Source organism: Melanotaenia boesemani, chromosome 5 (genome assembly GCF_017639745.1).
Source record: "Melanotaenia boesemani isolate fMelBoe1 chromosome 5, fMelBoe1.pri, whole genome shotgun sequence".
In the NCBI taxonomy this organism is placed as follows: domain Eukaryota; kingdom Metazoa; phylum Chordata; class Actinopteri; order Atheriniformes; family Melanotaeniidae; genus Melanotaenia; species Melanotaenia boesemani.
The window spans coordinates 12,968,803-12,991,143 of NC_055686.1; the positions used below are offsets into that span (position 1 = coordinate 12,968,803).

General features: G+C 39.4%; 1 protein-coding gene across 1 annotated transcript in view; it reads right to left on the minus strand.

The window, feature by feature from the left end:
* exoc6b (exocyst complex component 6B) overlaps positions 1-22,341 on the minus strand; it is a 109,005-nt gene that overhangs the window by 58,848 nt on the left and 27,816 nt on the right. The window contains exons 8-15 of the mRNA XM_041985041.1: positions 21,058-21,126; positions 13,766-13,849; positions 10,870-10,916; positions 6,397-6,517; positions 6,244-6,315; positions 4,738-4,835; positions 3,888-3,993; positions 3,631-3,740 (exon numbers count right to left, since the gene is read on the minus strand). Coding sequence (XP_041840975.1) covers positions 3,631-3,740; positions 3,888-3,993; positions 4,738-4,835; positions 6,244-6,315; positions 6,397-6,517; positions 10,870-10,916; positions 13,766-13,849; positions 21,058-21,126 — 707 coding nt within the window. The remainder of the gene's footprint in view (positions 1-3,630; positions 3,741-3,887; positions 3,994-4,737; positions 4,836-6,243; positions 6,316-6,396; positions 6,518-10,869; positions 10,917-13,765; positions 13,850-21,057; positions 21,127-22,341) is intronic.

Below are 22,341 nucleotides of genomic sequence, written 5' to 3' on the forward strand. Positions count from 1 at the left end.
GCAACTCCCACATTTCCTGCACTTATTGAGAATCAACACACCAATATGCACCTCTAAGGAGAAGGACTGATACTGTTATAGCAGCACACACACCAGACATACAAGCTTTACAAGAGATATGTGCTTGAAAATTAATTTGCATATACTTTCGGAAAGGTAACCCCACGGGGAAGCACAACTAAAGTTTCCAATACAAAATCCACACGACAGCCCAATCAACTCCTGGGAAAATGGGTATAATAAAAGAAAAACAACAAAATCAGAACACAAAGAACACATTTTAAACAGATTCACGTTGTGTTTCTCTGCTGGTTTTTTATGTTTACATGTGTGTGTCTGGCTGACTCCCAGCTTTGTGGAATCCTTCTGCACAGCAGAAGTTGTTTCCTGATTGCTCATCTCCTCAGCAGAAAAGTAGCTGCATTGTTTTATTTAATTCTTCCATCAACCATAACCAAAATACACACACACACACACACACACACACACACACACACACACACACACACACACACACACACACACACACACACACACAGGAGATTCCTGTTTAACCTCAGCAGAACCTGGAACAGAAGCTGGATTTGTGGCCTGAATATAATGAGGCAAAAATCAGAATGAAAAGGAGAAACTTAACAAGAAAAGTCAGCTGTATGTTAGAGTGTGTGTGCGAGAGCACCTCAAAACGATGGTGATTGGGGATGTCACCATTATAGATTTTCTTTAAAAAAAAGTCCAATTATTGTCAAAGAAATAATGACAATTTCACAGTTAACACAATTAATTTCACAACACTATAAATGTGTAAAAATCACATGAACACTGCTATGTTACAAACTCTGGTGTGTGAAGGCTTATGTGTTTTTATAATGTAAAGTCCTTTGTTCTGCTTTTTCCATAAAAAGTGCGTTATAAATGAGTGGCTTCTTTTTGTAAACTACATTATAAAAATGGGTTTGAATATTTCTCTTAAAACTGAGTGGAGAATTTAGAAATAGAAAAAGATAGGTTTGACTTCCAGCTGTCCTTTAGAAGTATAGCTGCTGTTTGAGACTTAAATAATACTGGAACAGTGGGAATAAATACCATGTATGTGTAATTAAATATGGGTTCTTCTACAGACCATTACACACTGACGGCTGAAAGGCATCAACCTCATGCTGAGTCAGATATGCTTGAACAGCAAAACCATCCATAAAAAAAAAAATCTTTTCATTCATATAATATAATGTAAATCAACGTACCAAATGCACCACTTTGTGCTGTAAATAAAAACCGAGTCGTATATAATTACGGCCTTGCAAAAGAAACAATAATATTTAATTCAGTGTCATGTTAAATAAGCATTAGTTTATTTACAGCTACTCAAAATTTACCATTACTTTAGCATACAAAGCTGGTGGTTATCCTGCAGCTGGTGAAACATATTGGATGCATTTCCTCATTTCTCTGCAACTTTTTAAGTCATGCATTACAAGCTGGTGAGCCATCCTAAAGGCTCAAGGTCAAATAAAAATCTGACAGCCTTTGCAAAAGTTTGAACCTGTTTCTTTACCAGCTTTTGATCAATTATAAAGGAGATTCAATTTATATTTCAGTGTGGATTGCAAAAAGCAGTATCTGTCAGATGAAGCAGAGTTTTAGACATTAATGGATCGAAGACTAATATGAAGAACAGAATAACTTTGATAACGCCAGATAAGATGCCCTCATCAGCAACGGTGGACCACTGTCTAATGACAGTCCAGATATCTATAGCTCTGTCTTTGTCAGCAGATACAAGGTTAGTAAGATGCACAAAGGCGGTGCTGCAACACATACGTCGGATGGATTTGTTTAAAGCTCCTTGTGGCAGTGGAGATGAAGCATGTGTCCCCTGGTGTTTGGCACAAGTATTCAACAAGTCTTTTAGAGTACCTGTGTTTGTTGTGTGTCATCTCTCTTCTAACCAACATAGTTTGAAATAGCCGACGTGCTGCTCTGTTTAGCCTCGTTCTTCTGCATCCACATTTTCCTCGTTCCTCCCATTACCTTCCACCATCAACAAGCTCCCTCCATGTGCTCTAGTGCTGCACCCGTTTGCAACTACATGGAGCATCTGGGACAATTAGAGTTCATTTGATTCACCCCTGACGTGCACAGAGCATGAATGCTCAGCAGCCTTTGGAACATCGCCATGTCATTTCCTTAAAATATGCAAATAGGGATGACTATTTATAGCAGTTTAGACAGTTGTGATATATATATCGCAAAGGCGAATATCGCGATAAAGGTAAATTTTCGAGATATTGTGCAGCCCTATTTGATACCATGATTAATTGTGGACCTGAGTAATCATGACATCATTAATGGTAAAAAGTTTTATGAATGTACATGACAGTGCAGGTAATGGAAGTTCAAATAACTGACATTATGTTGGTCCCTCTTCATTTGAAAATGCAAACTTTAAATCAGAGCTGTATGAAACATGTTTCCTCTAACTGCACAGGTGTATGATTTAGCATTTCAGTGACGTCAGCTTTTCGTCTTTGTTGCAAACTGAATGTGTGGGGGTGTGTGTGCGACAGGTGGGAGTGCTGTACAGAAACAGATAACGTGTAGATGAATTTACTCAACCAGGTTACTGTAAAGCCCTTTTGTATAAATTAACACCAGATATTTTTTAAAGGAATGTGTGACAATTCAGTTTAACGGTTTTTCACAGTTCACACATGTGCTTCACAGCAGGCTGGTTAGAAAATCTCTCCTGCAGACTTTGCACGTGCTGCTGCTCTGGAACATCTCCACAACATTTCAGGCCTCTAGTGCATATGCAAAAATGACCAGGGTGTAATAAAACCTTCAGGTGCCCACATGTAATAAATACAATAAAGACATATGTCTATGTCTGAAATGTCTGGAAGCAAAGTCAAAATATCTGAATTTGGAAACGGTGGTGAGGACAATAACGATATATATGCTGTCCTGCTGAGGACAGAGAAATCATGTTTTGGCCCAAATACCAGCAAGAGAAAATGAAAACAGAAAAGAACAGCAGGGACAAGACAAGGCCGGGCTAAATCTGTGAGAATCGATTTTTGTCTCCAAATTCTGAGGGAGTGAGTGAGTGAGTATGTATGCATTTATTATCAGTTTCAAATGGTTCAGCCAACATGGTCAGACAATCTGATGACCCTTTGAGAGAAGTGCCATCTGCAGTTGTTTTAAGATTTAATTCAAATATTCAAAGTGTGGCTTTCCTTCAAAATTGAATGATATTTAAACCATATTGAAAAAAAAAAGATCTGCACCACTAAAAAGCTGACATAGAAAACAGACCCATCAGCAGGTCCCTCAAATAAGAACCCACCAAAGAAAGTTCCCTCCCTAAATTATCCTCCACTGCAGTTTCCATTAGCTAACTAGTTTACAGCTTGGACCGACTGAAACATGAAACCCACACACTGTCCAATCAGCTTCTCCCAACTGTCGTCTCGTCTTGTAACCAGACGTATTCACACCTGATCAAACTCAGGATCCAGATCTCTTTAACTGCGTCTGTTACTCATGAAAACATCTATCATCTACAATTCCAGCAAGAATTTCTTTGGTTCTTTTTACCCCAATCAGGTAAAAAAAATGCATATGTACCTCAGATGCAGGTCCTCGGAGTATTTCAGGCAAGCATAGATGAACTCTTTCAGCTGGCAATAGACTTTTGGCACAAACTCAGAGAAGGGAAGCTTCTTGGGGAAGGGAAGCTAGAGGAAATAAAGCATAAAACTGGCATTAAGTTATTTTATTCAAACTAGACTACCTCACACAAGTCTGGGCTTTATTTAAAGTCAAGTCTTTTTTCCTCTTTATATGCTCATTTTGATGTCAGTTTTTTCACTATCTTGTTCTACCTTGTCCAGTTCGGGGTCTTGCAAGGGAAACTGGGAAGTGTAATGTCGGTATTCCTGCTCTGTTGAGACTGGGATTGGACTATAGTTGTCCTGGTCCAACACCTGCCTGGGGAAAACAAAAGACAAGTCACAGGTAAGTCATTTCCTCGCCTCTCCTTTCAGGCAATATAACAGAGGTCAACAGGAGTGACCCAGATGCCATCAGTCAGGTTTCTCTCCTTCTCAGAAAAACAACCAGACACATATACACAATCATCCCTCTGGGGGTCATTCTAATGCTTGAGGTTTTCTTGCCACCCTCTTTTCTTTCAACACCCCCAATTCTTTCTGGCAGTCCAGAGTTCGGACGTTCCAGCGTTCCATGGAGAGGCCGTGAACCGGAGAGGGCTCTCTCCCCAACAATACAACACAACATTCCTGTGGCTTCCCAAGTGTGTGTGCATGTGTTTGTGTGTGTGAATGAGAAAGAGAGAGGAAAAGGAGAGGGAATGTGTGTTTGTTTGTCCGTTCTCACTGCTCCTAGTCCCACTGGTGTCATTGCACAAAAGCAATGGTGAAACAATGGGATGTTGAGCCCAAACACACCAAGTCTTAGAAGGGTACTACTCTTTCTGAAGGGTAAGGAATGTTCCGGACGTTGTTTTAAAACACTTCCTCTCCGACTGCTCGTAAAACTTCAAATCCAGGCTGAGGGCGTTTCTCACCAACACACACTGCTGGGTGAGAGTGTGTAGGGGTCCCAACAAATTTGATGTGCCCTCCTGACCTTCTAACTTTAAAGGAAGGGGTCAGCACAGACAACTCCAGTGTTAATAACAGCCACTGATGCTAAGACTTATTAAATCTGTACCTGAAGGTGATATTCCATTTCTTGAGCAGGATTTCTCCATACTGCTCCCTCATCTCCAGCAACATGTCGAAAAGCTGAGACACTGGGAAACCATAACCCTGCAGAGAAGGAATAACAGCAGAGGGTCACTGTCAAGCTGTACTTGGGGATGCAGAAATGGGTCTCTTCCAATTAATGATACCAAACTTTTTACAAATTTTTATTTACACCTTTTACTAAACTAATGTTCTGCAACATCAAAATCAATTTTGGGAACTAATTTGTATGCATTGCACTGACAGTCATTATGTACATTCCTGGAGCCGCCGTTGCCCTGCAGCATTCTGAGATACCCCACCTCACAACAGTGGTAGCAAAAGAAGAGTTCACACCAATCAGCATTTTTACTGGTAACTACAGGTGAGCTTCAGCTTCCCAAAATGCATTTTGACAGGATAGCAGTACTTATGAAACCTTTTTGGTCATGCCTTCGTTAAGAAAGGAATGACGTAGGTACACAGGAGTGAACTCTGAACTCAGCTCTGCCCACTAGTGGATGAATTGACTTCATAACCATAGCAACATAAAAGACGCATGGAAGTATACAAGGCGGCAACTTTAGACAACACTTGAGGCTGACGTACGTATTACATATGTAAGGGAGCATAAATTAACCTTTAGAGTGACAGCTACAAAGACAAGGAGTGTAATGTCTGCAGATATGACAGGGTGTTTTTATAGCACTGGAAATGCAATGTTTCCTCTTCCTCTGTAATTCTGCACTAATGAAAACATAGCAACGGTTATTATTTTGCATTTCTGCTGATATCCCAGAAAGTTATCCAGTGAAACTTAAAGCTTGTAAACGTTTTAATGCTGAATTCTTTATGAGCCTAAAATGGAAGAAGAAAAAAAAATGTTAACATGTAGAAGGCAGAGACTTCATGGCATTAACAACAGTCTAAAAGTAATGATCATGTTTGTTAAAAAAAAAAACACTAGTTTCTTTCTACTGTTAGAAAAGCAAAAAACAGAGCAAATATGAATTCAGCCATTCAGCAGCACCTCATCACTTTACATGAATGACTTGTGGGCACTGGACAACCCATCTATCACTTCCCCTCTTTCCCTCATGTCTCACTTGTCTCAGTGTTCCTTCGATCAGTTTTATACCCACATCCCTTCCATCGTCCCTTCATCCCTCTATCCCCTCATCCATCAGCCTCAGTCTCTCCAGTTTTGTTCATACAGAGAATAAATACACAGAACACTCTGACATCAGATGATGAACTTCTGTTTCTGTCAGGGTCCTGTTAAGAAAAAAAAGCTTTGCTTGAGAGACTGGCAGCCATCCACTTTTAAAACAGCAAAACATGCTTTGAACAAGATTCATGAGCCTCTGGGGTCGAATATCTTTCCAAAACAACTCAACAAGAAATACAAAAACACCACAATTTTGGCAGATAAGCTGGGATGGCGAGGATTTCCTTCCCTCACTGTTCAAGTTCAGATATAAATCAGACATACCTGCAGCGTATCGGCAAACAGGACAATGAGGTTCTTCAGATCCAGCACCAGGTTGGGGTCGTCACAGTACGACTGGAAAAACGAAGGAATGTGTTGGTGTCATTTAGCGGTTTTATGGAAACATGCATTTTGTCTTCAGTGAGTTCATCTTACGGAGTGAGTCCTCAGGGCAGCGATGATTTTGGACAGCGCCAGCTCCCAAAGCTCCTCCACGTAAGCTCTGTTGACCAAACCCCGTGTGGTGTGGAGGACGTGATCTTCAACAACAAAAAAGCTGGATGGAGGGACAGGGGACACCAAGAGATTACAGACAAAACAGAATAACCATCTTCATTTACACTGATTTACTGTATGAAAACCATGGTGTTGAGAGGTGATGTTACAGACTGAAACAGTAATTAAAATACTCGCTGTGCAGCAGCTGATTCTCCTTCTTAACCATTTTTGTAGAGATTAAACAACTACGATATACAGTGTTAAATGGCTGAAGTAAGAAAGTCGCTTCTTCCATCTCCAATCTTGGCTGTACTTTATTTTTAATGGGTATGAAATAGTATCCACCTTCTCACATGACCCCTGACAAGAAAGCAGTAAGTGTGAAGGAAAGCCTACAGACAAAAACTTAAATATCAAACAACTAATGACAACAACAATAATAAAAACAATAATATTAATAATGACTAAAATAAAGTGTACATGAAATAGAAAGCACACCATCTGTCAATCTTATAGCTTAATATTTTAAGACATAAAAAATATCTGGTCCATAACCAAATCTTAAAATGGAGGTAAATACAACCTCAAACAAACAGAAAACAACATATTACACTGTCATTATCATTTTAACAAAAACTGAGCCAACATGCAGAATCAGTTTGTAAAAGGCAAAGTATATGCCATGATTAAGCTTGTCGAATCACCTTTAGCAGCAGTAACTGGAAATAATGGTTTTCTCCATGTTACCAGTCTCACATCCTAAAGAATTTCCACCCAGTCTTAAAAAATGAAAAAAATAAAAAACTGCTTTAGTTCATTAAAATTTGCAGCATTAGTTTCTCTCTTAAGGTCCCCCCGCAGCAATTCAATCAGGTTGATGTTTGCACTGACTGGACCATTTCTCTTCTTTTTAGTCATTCTGTTCAGTCATCATTGTCCTCTTAGTTTTGACGGTGAGAAAGATGGCCTGATATTATACTCTAAAATACTTAAGCATACAGAGGAGAACATGGCCAACTCAATGACTGAAATGTGTGTGTGTCCCGTGGCTGTACAACAAGCCTAAATCAGCAGATTTTCACCTTCATCTTGACAGATGGTATGAGATGTTTGTGCTGTTTTTTTTTTGTTTTTTTTTCCCCAAACACGGTGTTTAGATTATGATTATTACCATTATGGCCAGACATCTCCATTTGGATCTGGTCTCTCCAAATGACAAAAAGTCCTTTTTTTGGATACTTTCTACTTGTTATTGTGCCAACGCACACCTAAATGCTCCAGACCAGCAAAGTGCCAGAACTGCTTGCTCAGCTAATAACGTACATGTGATCAGCTGTCCCGGCTGCTTCTTACCCTCTTACTTAAGTCCCGCTTCAGTACCATTTAGTTTGTCGCATACTGCTTCTCTATGTTTAAGTTAAGCTTAGTTTTTATTAAATAATAACTGTGTTTTTGTTCATCTGCGCCTGTATTTACCCTATTCTAAAACCTGGTATGGACCATGTGGAGATTTGTTTTATGGCTGATAAATAAAATATTAAAACTGAATGAGAGCCTACTCTCTTTTTCATGTTACTGTAACTGTATCCTCTGTGTTTTATTTATATCCTTACATTTCTTTTCTAAAGCCTCCTTTTGCATATAGTTCATGCTTACACTGACAGCTTTTCCAGAGGAGCTGCCACAAATCTCCAGTTAGAAAGTTGAGCACAAATGACAGCCAAGCAAACGCCTCACTCATCCAGTCACGCATTAAAAGATGCTGAAATCTGAGCAACACACTGCACTCCTCAATCTTATGTTGTGCTGCTTTCTTGAAATGAAGCCTGTGTGAATGGATCAAACCGCCTGCAAAGTGACTTTAGTTTATGTCCACAGAGAACATGCATCTCTCAAACCAGCGCCTGCTGAGGCTTGCCAGACCACAGTGAGCTGCACCGTGCTCCAATGTGCAGCTCGGCTGTGCACGCTTACTTTTCTTTTTGTCATTACAGATGAAAGCGAATGTTCATTTTCTCTGATCGACTTTAAACATTTTCGAACATTTGCTTTGGTGAGAAACTAAAAGCTTTTGCTGTAAATTCACTGTGAATTTAAACAGCTTCTCAAATAATCTCATAATAACTGTAATTTAAGTCACAAGAGTTGTCCTAAGCAGGTTAGCTAGCACATAAGGTTCATTCACTCTAACACCCCCCAAAAAAATCAGCTACGATTCCCCTATGTTTACAGAGGGTGCATTGCAAACATTGTCTTGGGGACCTTTAACCATCTGCTGATACTGGTGACAGTTGACATCTCCTATAATGATGTCAACACCAGATCAACATGGAGCTCACACCAACACTGTCTATCATAATTTAACAGGTTAGAATATGATAGACCCAAATGAAGGTGATTCAATCTATTTGCTGCTGATAAGCGTCCTGATAAGAATGCTGTTTCTCTAAAAGTGCTTCCAGTCATGTTTCTTTTGGTCCTTTACTGGGTTTGGCCTTGTTGTATCCCTTAACTCCGACTCTTGTGATCTAATCGGCTGTTAACTCCTTGGTAATGGCTCACTCCTCCTCTGGCAACTTTTTAAAAATATCAAACATTTGAAAATCAACAGGAAAGAGACGTATGAGCCTTATAGATCACATCTAAAGGACTCACATACCACAAAAGACAACCACGAATCAAAATGCCAGTTTGCCTCATTTCTGAGCCTGTAAACAAAACCCTGGAGTATAAACGTAATCCCTCTCTTCTCTGTTGCACTAGTCTCATAAAAGCTACTTTTCAATATTTACCAGTTCTCTATTTGGTCATAGTTTTTATCTAATGTTTGCACTGAGGGAAAAAAAGCATTAAAAATGTTTAACTGCTTTAGGACAATAATAATAAAAAAAAAATCTTTAACTAATGGTTGAGATAACACTTAATGTTACAGTAACAGTAGTTAAATGGTCAAAATTGAGACAAGCACTTGGTATTACATACCCAAACCCAGTAGCTAAAAAAACTTTAAAATGAGATTAGAGTCACTGAATATTTTGCTCTACCGAAAGAGCAAGCAGTTAAAGGATTAAAGTGATGTCAAAAACAACTCGGTATCAAAGGATTTGGGGTCTAAACTGCAAACCAATTAAAACATATTGCACAAACACAAATGTTCACAAAGGTCACAAAGGTTTTTGTAAAAATAATACTGTTACAGAAATTACAGTAAATGCAGATAAAATAAAATGTTTCACTCAGATTCGTTTGCATCGTTTCATCTTTAAAGTTCAAAGTATGTTAATCTAATTAGTCTCTTTATTTGCCAAAGAAAGTGACCAAATACAAGGAAGCCCTGCTTACGTATGTCTTTTATGTATATGATCGGCTTCCATGTGTCGCATCTCTAATTTATTTTCCTTCGTATAACAGATCATATTCTACTACTTTAACATACCTTAATTTTCACATGCAATACATCAAGTATGCACATAAACAGATCATCAGAGGAGTTATTATAATAACAGATATAAAAAGATATAAAAGGAAACTTGTTAATAAGCAGTCGAGTTATTAGAGAGCACAGTTAATAAAAGACAGATTTCAGATAAAAAGGATGAGTGACTGAATGGAGAAACAATGTTGGATAAGAGACAACAAATAGCACTCTCCAGCACTTCAGATGGGAAAAACAGACATGAAGGTGTGTGTCTGTGTGTGTCAGTGTCCACTCTTAGTCATGTTTATCGAAGTATCTGCTCCAGACAGACAGACAGAAGGAATAACAGCAAAACGCCAACCTCCTTCACGCACACCCCATCAATTGCCACCGCTGTGTGAGACAACGTGTTCAGATGAGCGTGCATAGATATAATGGAGAGAACTGGATGGAGTGATGGATGAGAGTAAAGTTAAATGGAGGGGAAGACAGAAAAAGGGTGGAAACAGCAACCGGAAAGGAGAAGAGACGAAAAGATGTCAAGCTGTCAGAAGTCACTTACAAGAAATGAAAAGAGGTGATGCTAAATGCAGAGTGTTTGCACTCACTAAAAGTGTCTTCGTCTCTCTCAACTTCTACCAAGTAAAAGATAAAACTCAGAGTGGGTGGGTGGACAGAAGGATGGACGGATGGATGGAGAGGTGGGTAAAATGATGACAAAGATGGACAAATATGGCACCCCATCAGAAAATTTATATCTGCATCATTTGTGGAAGTCATTTAGAAATATCTACTAATTTTTCTAATTCAATTCAATTTATTTGTATTTGTTTGGCACCAATTCATAGCAAAGTCGTCTCAAAGCTCTTTACAAAGTAAATTCTAGTCAGATTCAAAATGAAGTCTAAGGTGAGCTGCATTTTTCTTTGATTTCAGCTGAATTCAAGAACAATTTCAGAGGTGATTAGTGAAGGTAAATACAGACGACTTACCCAACAATCTGATTGAAGTACCGTCTGTATCCCTCCAGGGTTTCATGCTAGAGATGGATAAAAAGAGATGAAATGAAGGACGAGATGGGGCAAAAACAAATAAAGAGGTAAAGACTCCAACTCCAAAAGAGAAACAAAATTAAAAAAAAAAAAATACAGGAACAAAAACTCTGACCGGCTCTGATTACTATACAGGTCCATGAACCTAACAGGACATTAGCTTACAACATTTAAAAGGCCTCATTTTAAAGAGAAATGTCAAAATCTGACTGCCGTTAAAAACCTTTGTTTAAATAAAACATTTAGCACTATGCAAAATGTAAAAGACAAAAGGCAATGACTCGTAAATTAAGGCTGAATAATGTAATAAAAATGTAGTTGTTAAATAACGAATGAAGTTTGTAAATGACTGCAGAAAGTGAAATGTTTTCTACAGTAGTCTGAACTACATAAAACAATTAAAATAAGAGGGCTGCTTTCCATTTAAAAAGTTCAGATTTGTGCATAGTCTACAGATAACACCTAAACTCACCATCTACTGAAGAGTTTGCGTATATATCATAACTTATATAATCACTGCAATATTTAACAAGGGTTAGGTTTTTTTTTAAGACAAGCTTTTACTCCTTTATTACAAACACCCAATTATCTTACATCTTATAAGATTTTTCTATAAAATGATAATTTGCTGTGAGATGTGTTATGGGCGAATTCGTCCCGACAATCGGCTTTGAAACGGGTCGTGGCCGACAACCGGAAGCATTGAACATGTTCAATATTTATGACCAAAAATCTTCACGTGTGTGAGGAAAGCCGACGACTCCTGAGTTGTGACTGTGTGGATGGTGAAGTGGAACGGAGCGCAGCCAATCAGAGAGCGAGCTGACTGGGGAGCAAGGAAGGATATAAAGTCCGTGTTCACGCCGTCTCTAGTCTGTTATTTTTTTCACTTCTAGATTTTTCACCACCAGCATTGCCTCGTCTTGTATATCCTCTTTAATGCCGGGTGTTGTGTTTTGCTACGTTTCTTCTTCATTTTTTACCAGTTGATATGGTGGTTCTTCTAGGTTAGATCACGTCTCGGAGGACACGTTATGTGTGCATTGTTCTGTGTCTAGATTATCGAAGCACACCACACAATATGATCAAAACTGTTAAATGCTTGATTTTTGTCTTCATGTGTGAGGTCTATAACAGAAAAAAATCTTTATGTATGTACCAGGCTTAAGAAGTTCATTAGCTGCAGTCCCCAATATTTTCACTGGGTTACAGAACTGCAGGAGCAACGGTCCAGCAGTTTACTGCTGCAAAACAAGCTGACTGTAGTTTGGAAATGTCCTCTGAAATGAGAGAAAGTAGTTTGTGTGGCAGCACATGTATAACCTGTAAACATCATTCAGGATTAAGTGTGCCTTCATAGAAAGAGGTGCACCACATTTCCTTTGTACAATCACAGCTAATGACTTTGGAATTGTTGGCTGATAATAAGCTGGATCATCTCAGCCCGGAGGACACGTCCATGATTTCCAAAAAGAATTTTAGATTTATATTGGCGAGAAGGTTTTCCATCTTAGCGGGACTGTTGGCCGGAAGAGTTGGCAGTGGTTTTGCATCTTGGTTATTTTCTTTTCTTTGCATGGTAGAGCTTACTTTGGAGTTTTGGATTCAGAGACAAGCTGTGTTCAATTACAATGCTTTTCAGAGGTGTTGGAACATTTGCAGTGACCTCTTCAGAACTGTGTCTGGTTTTAATGCAGAGCTGCCATAAAATGATGATCAGAACAATTTAATACTGGCTTTTCATCTTGTACCTCACATACAGAGACTCCCTGAAATTCTCTTCATTATTTAAACATTATAGATAGATGATAAAATCCCCCTTTCTTGCTGTTTATCACCAATCACCCCAATTCTTATGTAGACAATGTAAAGTTGATGTAAAGCATCTCTTTGTTAAGATGCTTATTTGTATTCTTGCTTTTTCTCAGATGCATTTTGTATGCACGGACCCTTACTTTTTTTTATTCATGTTCGTGTTTGGAGTCGACCATCAAACTGTAGGATCAACCTCTTAAATCCTATCTCAATTTTTATTAATCATAACCAAATGCCAAACACAGCCGTCCACTGCAAGTTTGAAAAAACAAACGCATGATTAAAACGCATATTTATAATTAATATTCTGCTTTATAAAACCCACTGTATAACAAGATACAATGATTAATGTGTGCGGAAACATTACAAGTTGTTTGCTTTACTAAATTGGCCATATAAGAAATAAAAAGGAGGAGGGAGGTTTTAAGTAGGATCAGATTTTAGCACAATACCAGCTAATTAATTACCAGAGCTTGCCTTCAGTGTTGGGATTTGATCCCTGCTAGTAAGGTCCATCTCTTTCCTTCTCTATTAGTTGTGGTTGTTTTGAGACAGAGGAAAGAGGAGAGCATTCCTTACAAGGTGAGACTCCCGTCCCAGTATGTAGCTAAAGTATTTTTTAGGGTTTAAACATTCTTCTTCTTCATCTTCTTCAAGACACAGCCTCTCTGTGATTGGCTTCTAATAACCAGTGATTTACTAAACTTTTACTTCTCCAGCCTTTCTAGCCCCGGTCTGAACTTTGTTTTAAACATGCTGCCTGTATCAACTTCAAAATGAGCATTTTAAAACTATATATCTGCTATTTTTTAAATAAACATTGAGTTTAAATACTTAGCAAATATTGGGATGTTGCTTTGCCATTTCACATCCAATCCATTGTTTAACATTTCTGACATTAAGACAGATTAAGGAGTGTGTGTGAGTCAGGTGGAGGAGTGTGTGCAGGAGAGGGGTATAGTAGGTTTGTAGTTAGAAGTGTGTGGACAACAACAATCAGAGTGACAGTGCAGGGTCATACCATGTTAGAGTGGGGCTGCAGAACAAGGCGAGCCTGTTTCCTCCTCTGCTTTCTGTAGTAGTTCTCAAACACATCACGCAAACCCTAAAAAAAGAAATGGAGGTGAGAAACTTTGCATGGTTAAAACAGAGGACGTCTGGGTCTTTAAACCATAACAGTGGTGCTAAATCCAGTTTTAAAAGCAGGAATAAAGATGTTTTGGATGAACACTCCAACAAATTTTCAAACATCGTTTATATCAAAACAAGAAAACCAGAGAAAAATCTCATCTTGTGTTTCAGCCACTTGTGGAATCAGTGAATTCACGTTGTGCCTTTATGTGCTAAAATGTGCTTTAGAAATGACACCACATCCTCCCAATTAAGCTGGAAAACATGGCCGAGTTTGTGACGCTAGGTTGATGGATGACATGCTACCAAATGTCCAAGGTTTCTGAGTTGTGAAGGAAACACTGCAGGATGAGGAAGGTCATCCAAGTGTCTGTGTGAGTAGAAGAGCAAAGGAAAATCTGTCTTTGATGTTAAAACCTGGTTACGGTTCAGGGTTGGTTGACGTCATTGTTCAAAAAAACATAATAATAAAAACCACAAACTTAACCAGAATCAGCTTTGTAAACCAGACCACTTCATATCTCTTCCTTCCATTACACAGAAGCTTTCTATCTCTTATCTCTGAGTTGTGAGGCAGACCTGTAGTCTGTCTGGGGTCCCAGACCAGGACCCACAGCCACTGCTGGAGATAAAATAGAGATTAAAGTCCAGGACAAGACAGATAACATGACAGACCTCCACTGTAATCACAGCACTGTGTGGTGACCACCACCTGCTATCACTGGGACAGGAGATGTAGAAAAACAAATGAAGACATTCAGTAGATTTAACAAACACACCTGTGTTTTACTGACTGAATTCACCATTTTTCCTCACAAACTGAACCTAGGCTTTTCCACCAAAGTGGGCTAGAGCTGGTTTGGAGCCAGAGCCCAACTTAGAAGCAGGTCTGTTGCAACCATTAAAGCTCTGATCCAGCGCCAAAAAAAAGAAGAGGTACAATCTTATCACCTCTTTTTTAATACAGAGCAAAGAACTCAGAGCTCATGTCAGGAAAATTGGGAACAAAATAAAGAAAAAAAAAAGAATAAATAAAATCAGATCGAATATAAATCTCCTCAGTTTACGACAAAATAAAACAAGAACTTCCACGTGTCAAGTTGAACACCAGTGGAAGAAGAGCATGAGCTCAGTGGTTCAACGTTCAATGTAGAGAGCAGCGTTCACAATCACAGTGTAATAAACAATTAATAAACAATGTCAGGTGTTTTAATTAAGTCAGCTGATCTCACTCAAAACAGTGTTTATAAATCACATTTGTATCAACTTAATACTGATGAGTGAGTGGGTGTTGAGAACATTCACAAACCAACCATTATTTAAAACTGTTTTAATCAGGCTAGTGCCTTTAAAAAAAAATCTGTGTACTGTTAAAAAACAAGCGAAACATTGTTATCATCAATGTAGAACAAACTCTAGCATGAGCCCTGAATCAGCACTGGAACCTCTTTGGTTAAAACGGGGCAACAGCAGTTTTTCCTATCCTGTGCTAAGTCTTAGTTTACACAGAGATGCTGAAAATCTAGCATCTTGAGCCTCACTTTCTCCATCAGCAGCACAGAGCAGGTGGATCCCAACATTCAGCTGACTGGTGAGAAAATAGTCACTGGTAATGTCATTTATTCATAAATAATTTACAGACTTTTTAAGAACTTAAACCATGCTATCAGAACAGACCATCCCTACAGGGTTGCTGCATAAACCTCCCAAAACATGGCTCATAAAACCAAATAGGGAACCCAAAATGCTCAGACAGAAAAAAGAAAAATGTCTATAGACATGGACAAACTTACTCCTAAACTTAAAAAAAAAGGCAAAGGTTGAGATGTCCTGCCTTCCCAGTAGATGCACATTAAATTTCACAGCTTCAGTTTCCTTTTAAAAGATATATGCGACAACCTGTTGCAAAACATTTCACTGTCAAGTTTACCACTGAAGCTCAACAATGTTCCCCATCTGTAATCTTGGCTGCGCAATTTCCACTGAAAACATTAAAAAGTTACAAACAAAACAAAGCATTTGGCACAAAAACTAATCTCTCTGGTAAAGGTCTATATAAAGACTTCAAAGCACATTAAGTTTGATGTTACGTGGTGGCAAAAATCATGAGCTTTAGTTCTTTAATTCCCAGTTTGACCCTCGGTCGAACAATGTGCACTGAACAAACGAGCGGCATCAAACAGCCGTGAACTCTTCATGATACGGTGCTGAGTTCCCTCAGAGAGAAGCTGGGGTGAAATCTGGGGCTGAGATAACGTGACTGCGTAAGCATGACCTCCATAACACTGTATAAACAAAAGAGGTGAGAAGATTTGTGGAAAGAAAAACACGAAATGAGTAGAAAGAAAACAGAAACTGACAGAAATAAAAGAACGAGGCAAAGCACTGAGACCATAGAGACAGAATACGAGAAATAACTCAAATTAAGGAGAGCAATATCAGTCAAATTGAGAAGTTGATAAAAGACATGAATCTATAATAAAATTAGTTTTTTCTGGAAAAAAAAAAACCCACCATTCTGTCAGTTCAGTAAGCAAATTACCTGATGTGCTGCTTTTGCCACACAAAAAATTATTTGTGTTTCAGAGCGGATTATCAGGACAAATCGGCTCATAAAAAAAAAAAAAAAAAACATGGACCACATGATGATTGGACAGGGAAATCTCAAGATGATTAGGCGTTTGCCGTCCGAGATCGGGAAGAGGCAAAAACGGGACAAAAGCAGCCCAAAAATCGTTGTGTGTACCAGGCCTAAGCTTTACAAGGTGGTCCTTTTACTGACAGTGATGTCAACAACAACTATTGAAAAGGAATCAAAACTGTGCCGGGAGATTCTGTTCTGCACACACAAATGAAGATATGACTCAGGGAGATAAGGGGTTTGATGTCTGCTCTTAAATGTAATGAGGTAAATAGCTGCCAAAGTTCTTGTGTCACTTCAGGGTTGTTTTCCTCATCCTGGCCTTCAGTTTTTATCTGTAAGCACACGGTCCTCTTCCGAGACATCATCCTGCACTACTCCTCCTGATTTCCTGTCATTCCCACATTCCTTCTTCACCCCTGTGTATCATCGATGTGTTTAAATTGCAGCTGCAGTCTGCACATTTCAATAGATCGTTTTCTAACGTATTGGTCTTCTTGTTTAGTGCACACGATTCAGATAAACTGCATCCACACTAAGATGGAAATAATCCCAGAGTTTCTCAATTAAACTAAAACCAAACATAAAATAATATATTTTTCATTGTTTCTGTTGAGTATTTCTGCACATTAGCCCACTGGTCGAGCTTCTTTGCTCTAGGCTGAAGTTTTCCTCCATCACACTGGTCAGCTCCCAGTCTGGCCAGTGTGATGGACCAGCTGCTTTCCTCCTCTCCTCCACTCTGCTCAGCTTGTTGGACTTCAGGCTCGTGTTTACGTCGATCGCAACTCGATCCACATTTTTCAACGTGAGCAACATGTGTGAGTAACAAAGAAGCATTGTTCGGGCTCTATGCTGGAAAATCGAGGACTTTAAACATTTCAAACAGAAAAAAGGAAAGTAGGGAGAGAGAAAGAGAAGAACAAACAGAAGAGTGGAGAAAAAGTGGACGTCTTGATTGCAAATGGGATTCCTCATCCAGGTTTGCTAAAAAATAAATACCGCCGTTACAAGCGTGTTCTTGTGTAAGACTGTGTGTTTGTGATTTTCCAGACGACCTCCACCTCGTGCAGCCAACTGTGTTTGACATTCTGCTTTTCTTTTCTCAAGGTAAATCCACTTTTCTGCCCAGTGGCTTGTTATTCAAGCTGCTGTGACGCTGTTTTAATGGACAAAAACTGTTTCAGTGTGTGTGTGTGGGTTTTTTTGTTTTTTTTAGTTTTTATCTAAAATGAAAGTTCAAATAAGAAACATGAGGAAGAAACGGAGTGCTAAATGGGTGAAGCTGATCTCAGAGGTAAATAGGTCAATCCTTTCAACACCTTCCTGAGACAGAACACACTCGTGTCCCCGTTTCAGCCATCCCCCTCCTCTCTAATCTATCCCCTCTACTGTGTTGTGTTTTCTCCCTCATCTTCCTGTTTTTGCACCTTTACCCTCCCGGTGACCCCCCCTCCTTACCACTTTTCAGCTGATTCACTCTCTCCTCCCTTCATCCTGCAACCTTTAACCTCCTCCGATTACCACTTCTATTTTCTTCCACTTGTCCTTTTGATTTTTCTTTTGGCTTTCACATCAGTTTGACCTCCACCTTTTCCTGCTTTCTTTCTGTGTTATCAATACTTTAAATAATCACTGTGTTTGTTATAAAATATCCCATGAATCTTTTCTTCCTCCCTTCTCTGCTGCCTCGCCTTCCTCCCAACTTGATTCGACCAGTCAGGTCATTTATTAGAGTTAATTTACTACCATTACAGCTGAATTCTAAACAAACTGTGGTGCAAGAAACTGTCAGAGTTACATTTCAAGTGTGAAAAAGCCTCTTTGATGGCAGACTGTCAAACTCAGTTGCTGGTTTTTAAATGATCCGTTTCATGAAGTCTTCGTGCTTTGGCAGCCAGACTAACAGACGGACGCTACAGTTAGAAGCTCTCTCCATGTGTGTGTTAGTTTTAAACTTTAGGGAAGGGATCCCTAACCCTGGTCCTCAAGGCACACTATCCTGCAGGTTTTAGAGGTTTCCCTGCTGCAACACCTGATTTAAATTAAATGGATTTCTTACAAGCTGCACAAGTCTGCTATTGACCTGTTAATATGAGTCAGGTGTGTTGCAGCTGGGTCCAAAGTCTGCAGGACAGTGGGTCTTGGGGATCCATGTTTTAGAGGAAACAAAAAAACCACATACAGACAGAAAATATCAAGTTTGAATAAATAAAATAAAATAAAATAAATAACGACAGAAAAATGAGGTCCTGCAATGAGCTACACCTGCTTGGTTTTTTGAGTAAATGTTAAGACCTATAAATAATAAGTTGCTGAAATTAGCTGTTCATCACGGACATTTTTGTGTATTTGCAGACTGATTTCAACTCAACAAATCACATCCCAGCACTATTTTAAAGGTGCGCCACTGCTGCAACCACAACCTAAGCCCTGCAGCCCTCCAGACAACTGTAACCATCTTAGAAAAATAAAAATGGAAATTTCCAACAATTTGACCTATTTTATTAAAACTTTAATCAACCGGACGGTATAACTCTTGATATTTTATTTGATTTTATTTATATTTATCTATCCACCCATCCAAATGTTAAGTCTCTTTCTCAGAATTCTTTCTCAGAGTTTATAATTTAGAGTATTTTAAAACAATCAATAAAAGAATTTAGTACTAAAGCCAAGAAAAACATATTTAGCCCCATCTTTCCCACCACTGATGTTTTTGTGGGCTTACAGTTCACAAGTGATTAAAGTTTGTAATTGAGATTAATCACATAATTCCATGTAGTTAATCAAAAGTATTTACTATGGTTTATTTGAATGAATCAATCTGTTATAAATCTTTTTAAATTAAATATTTCAAAATGCAAACATACTTAATGTAAATGTGTTACTCTACCAGTGAAGAATGCCCCTTTAGGAAAGCGGGCATTGTGGGTAATGTGTAAATTAGCCTTATTTCAGGAGGTTAGGTGCAGCTGCAGAATGGGTCCGGTCGTGTGCAGGTTTTGGAAGAGTTAATATCTAAACATTGCTCAGTGTTCAGTTTGTCAGAAGAGGAAAATAAACACCTGCTTGATGCAAAGTTACTTATCTCTCTGGCTCTGCCCACTGCAGAGCTGATAACATGAACACTTCTGTTTATTAGCTAGAGGGCTGACATGTTTAATTTTTTTTTTTTAACTGGAGTGGTTTTTATTATGCAGAGACAACAGAAAAGTGGGAAGAGAAAAGGGGGTGGCATGCAGCAAAGGGCCCCAGGCCGGGGCTGTAACCTGGGCCATTTACAATGACGACTTGCAGCCTCTGCACATGGGGCGCCCACTCAACCAGCTGAGCTATCCAGCACCAGTTATGTTGCATATTATGACAGTAGCTGTCTCAATAATCATCAGCAGCTGCTAACAGCACCTCTTCTGGTCACAGCTTTGCCAAGGTTGCTCCAGCCTTTTGTGACCACAGCCTTGACTTTACTTTGTGCTTGGCTTGCTTGCATGTATACAAACTGTCTCTGGTGAAAACTAACCCTAGTGACTGAAAGGGAACACAAACATCACAAAAAAACCAGTCAGTGCTACATTTCAAGGTTAAACTGAAATGAGGTGCCAATCAGAAATCTAACCACTAAAAATGTATTTAGTGGCAATGAACTGTGATTACATCAACCATTAAAGACCCCTCACCTGTGAAACCACCAGTCTGAACCATTTGAACCTCTCCTCTTCGTTTCATCTCTGCCATTACTTCGCTCTCCTAATCCTTCTTACCCGTTCTCTAACCTCGATCTTGGTTTTTTTTCCCCTGCCCTCCATTGCACTCTTGCATGTTCGCTTTCTCTTTCCTGTCAAAGTTCATGCACTTCCTGTCCCCTTCCAGAGAGCCCCCCAGACACACGCACACATTGAACAGAAACACACGACCCTGTGGCCGTGCTGGCCCGGTCACAACCCCTACAGGCCTGCAGACTCACACAAATATGCACACACACACACACACATACCCCAAATGTGCAACTGACCCAGTCATGGCCCAGTCAACACCTCCGCTCACGTCGCTTTTGCTCAGACTGAGATGAGACACACAAGTTCTCCCAGCAGCCTGGTTGGAGTGAAGCCAGGCTGGAGCTGGAGGCCTCATTGAACACCTCCATGTGCCTCTCGACACATAAGCGTTGCACTATTTACCCTTACAGCCAGCAGGTAATGTTGCAAATCAATAAGCGAGGCTGCTTTCTGACAAAGCTGACCTCATAGGAATGCTGCATGAATGATCAGGTGTTAAATTTACAAGATTAGCCAAAATCCAGCACAGCAAACTTACTACAGCTGCATGTAACCAAGTGAAACAAAACTGTCACTAATACTTTCCTATGTGTCAACTGTAGGACGTCTATTTGTACCAAACATGTGAAAGTTACTTCATGTGCAGACAAACCAATACATGACACACAGCATTGTTAGTACAGCTAGCAGGCATGTGCAGGCAGAGATTAGAAGTGAGTTACGACACAAAACATGGGAAACATGGCTACAGCCTGGACTCACCAGCACAGTGTAGATGTGCAGACACCGGTACACTGGAGAGAAATCCACCAAGTCCTGAGCCCCAGGGACCTGCAAAGAAACAATTCATACTGTCAGCTGGACATTTAACCTGTAACACAACACACAAGTCCCACTCCCAAGCAGTCATTGTCCCCAAAAGGCTCATCTTTGCTCTTCTGAATGTTCTTTATCCATGCCCTCATGAAACATTCATGTGTTTGGTTTATACTTAGTTTTAAATGAAAATGTCACACATTAAGCTCAAGTTGATGAAGTGAGAAACAGAGCTGGTGGTGGTGGTGGAGGAGAATCTAGAGAAACAAATGAAGACTAAAATTTCTATAAACACCAATACTTTTTTCTAAACACAAGAAACATCATCGCAGACTGGAAATGTAAGTTTCTCCCTACCCACTTCCTTTGTGTTAGGAAAGAAAATGTGAATTTTATCCTTTTTTTTTTTTTTTTTTTACATAAATATACAAGCCTTATGCCACGTGAGCTCTTTTAGGCTTCTGGTTTGCCTTCTGTTTGCCAGCTGTATTGCAACCACAAAATAAACAAACAAAAGAAAGAACAAAAAAATTCACATAGTCCAGAAACAAATAATGTAAGCAGATGCAGAAGACATGACAGAAAACAGATGAGAACTGAAGAAGGTACAGTGTTCTTAGAAGAATTAAAAACAACCAATTAAAATAAAGAGGGGAAAAAAAGACTTGTGGATTGTGCATGAAAGAAAGCAGCAAACAGTAAGGATACAGTCACCGGGGGACGACAGTAAATGCAGAGAAGAAAGAGAAAGACGCGGCAGGAGAAGGGATGGTGTGAGGAGACTGGACGCTGGTGGTTGGCATCTTTGCAGGCCGTTGGCGCCAACACGGTTGTAACCCTGACGACAACGGGGTCTGGCCTTTGTTTGAGCCAAGGTCTTACCGCAAAGAAGGTTGAGTTAAGTTTACAGGACGTAAATAAGCCACGGGGACCTTAAAACTGAGCAGCAGCACGGGGGTGACAAGTTCAGCTCCATTCTTTTAAACTTCATTGTACTTTGCTTTCCTTGAGTGGCAACAACAAAGGCAGCAGAAAGGAACCTTGATCCCGCGAGGGATCACTTCAAGAGTTCAGTGTCAAAACACTTTGTGGCCATTTTGGAACTTCATTTTTTTAACTTTGCCTCTAAACTGAACTGTGTGTGATCTTTTGTGGGACAGTTCAGTGTACGACGCAGTATCAGTATTACATGGTGTTCCTCAGACTTCCTAACTCTCATTAAGAAGTGTC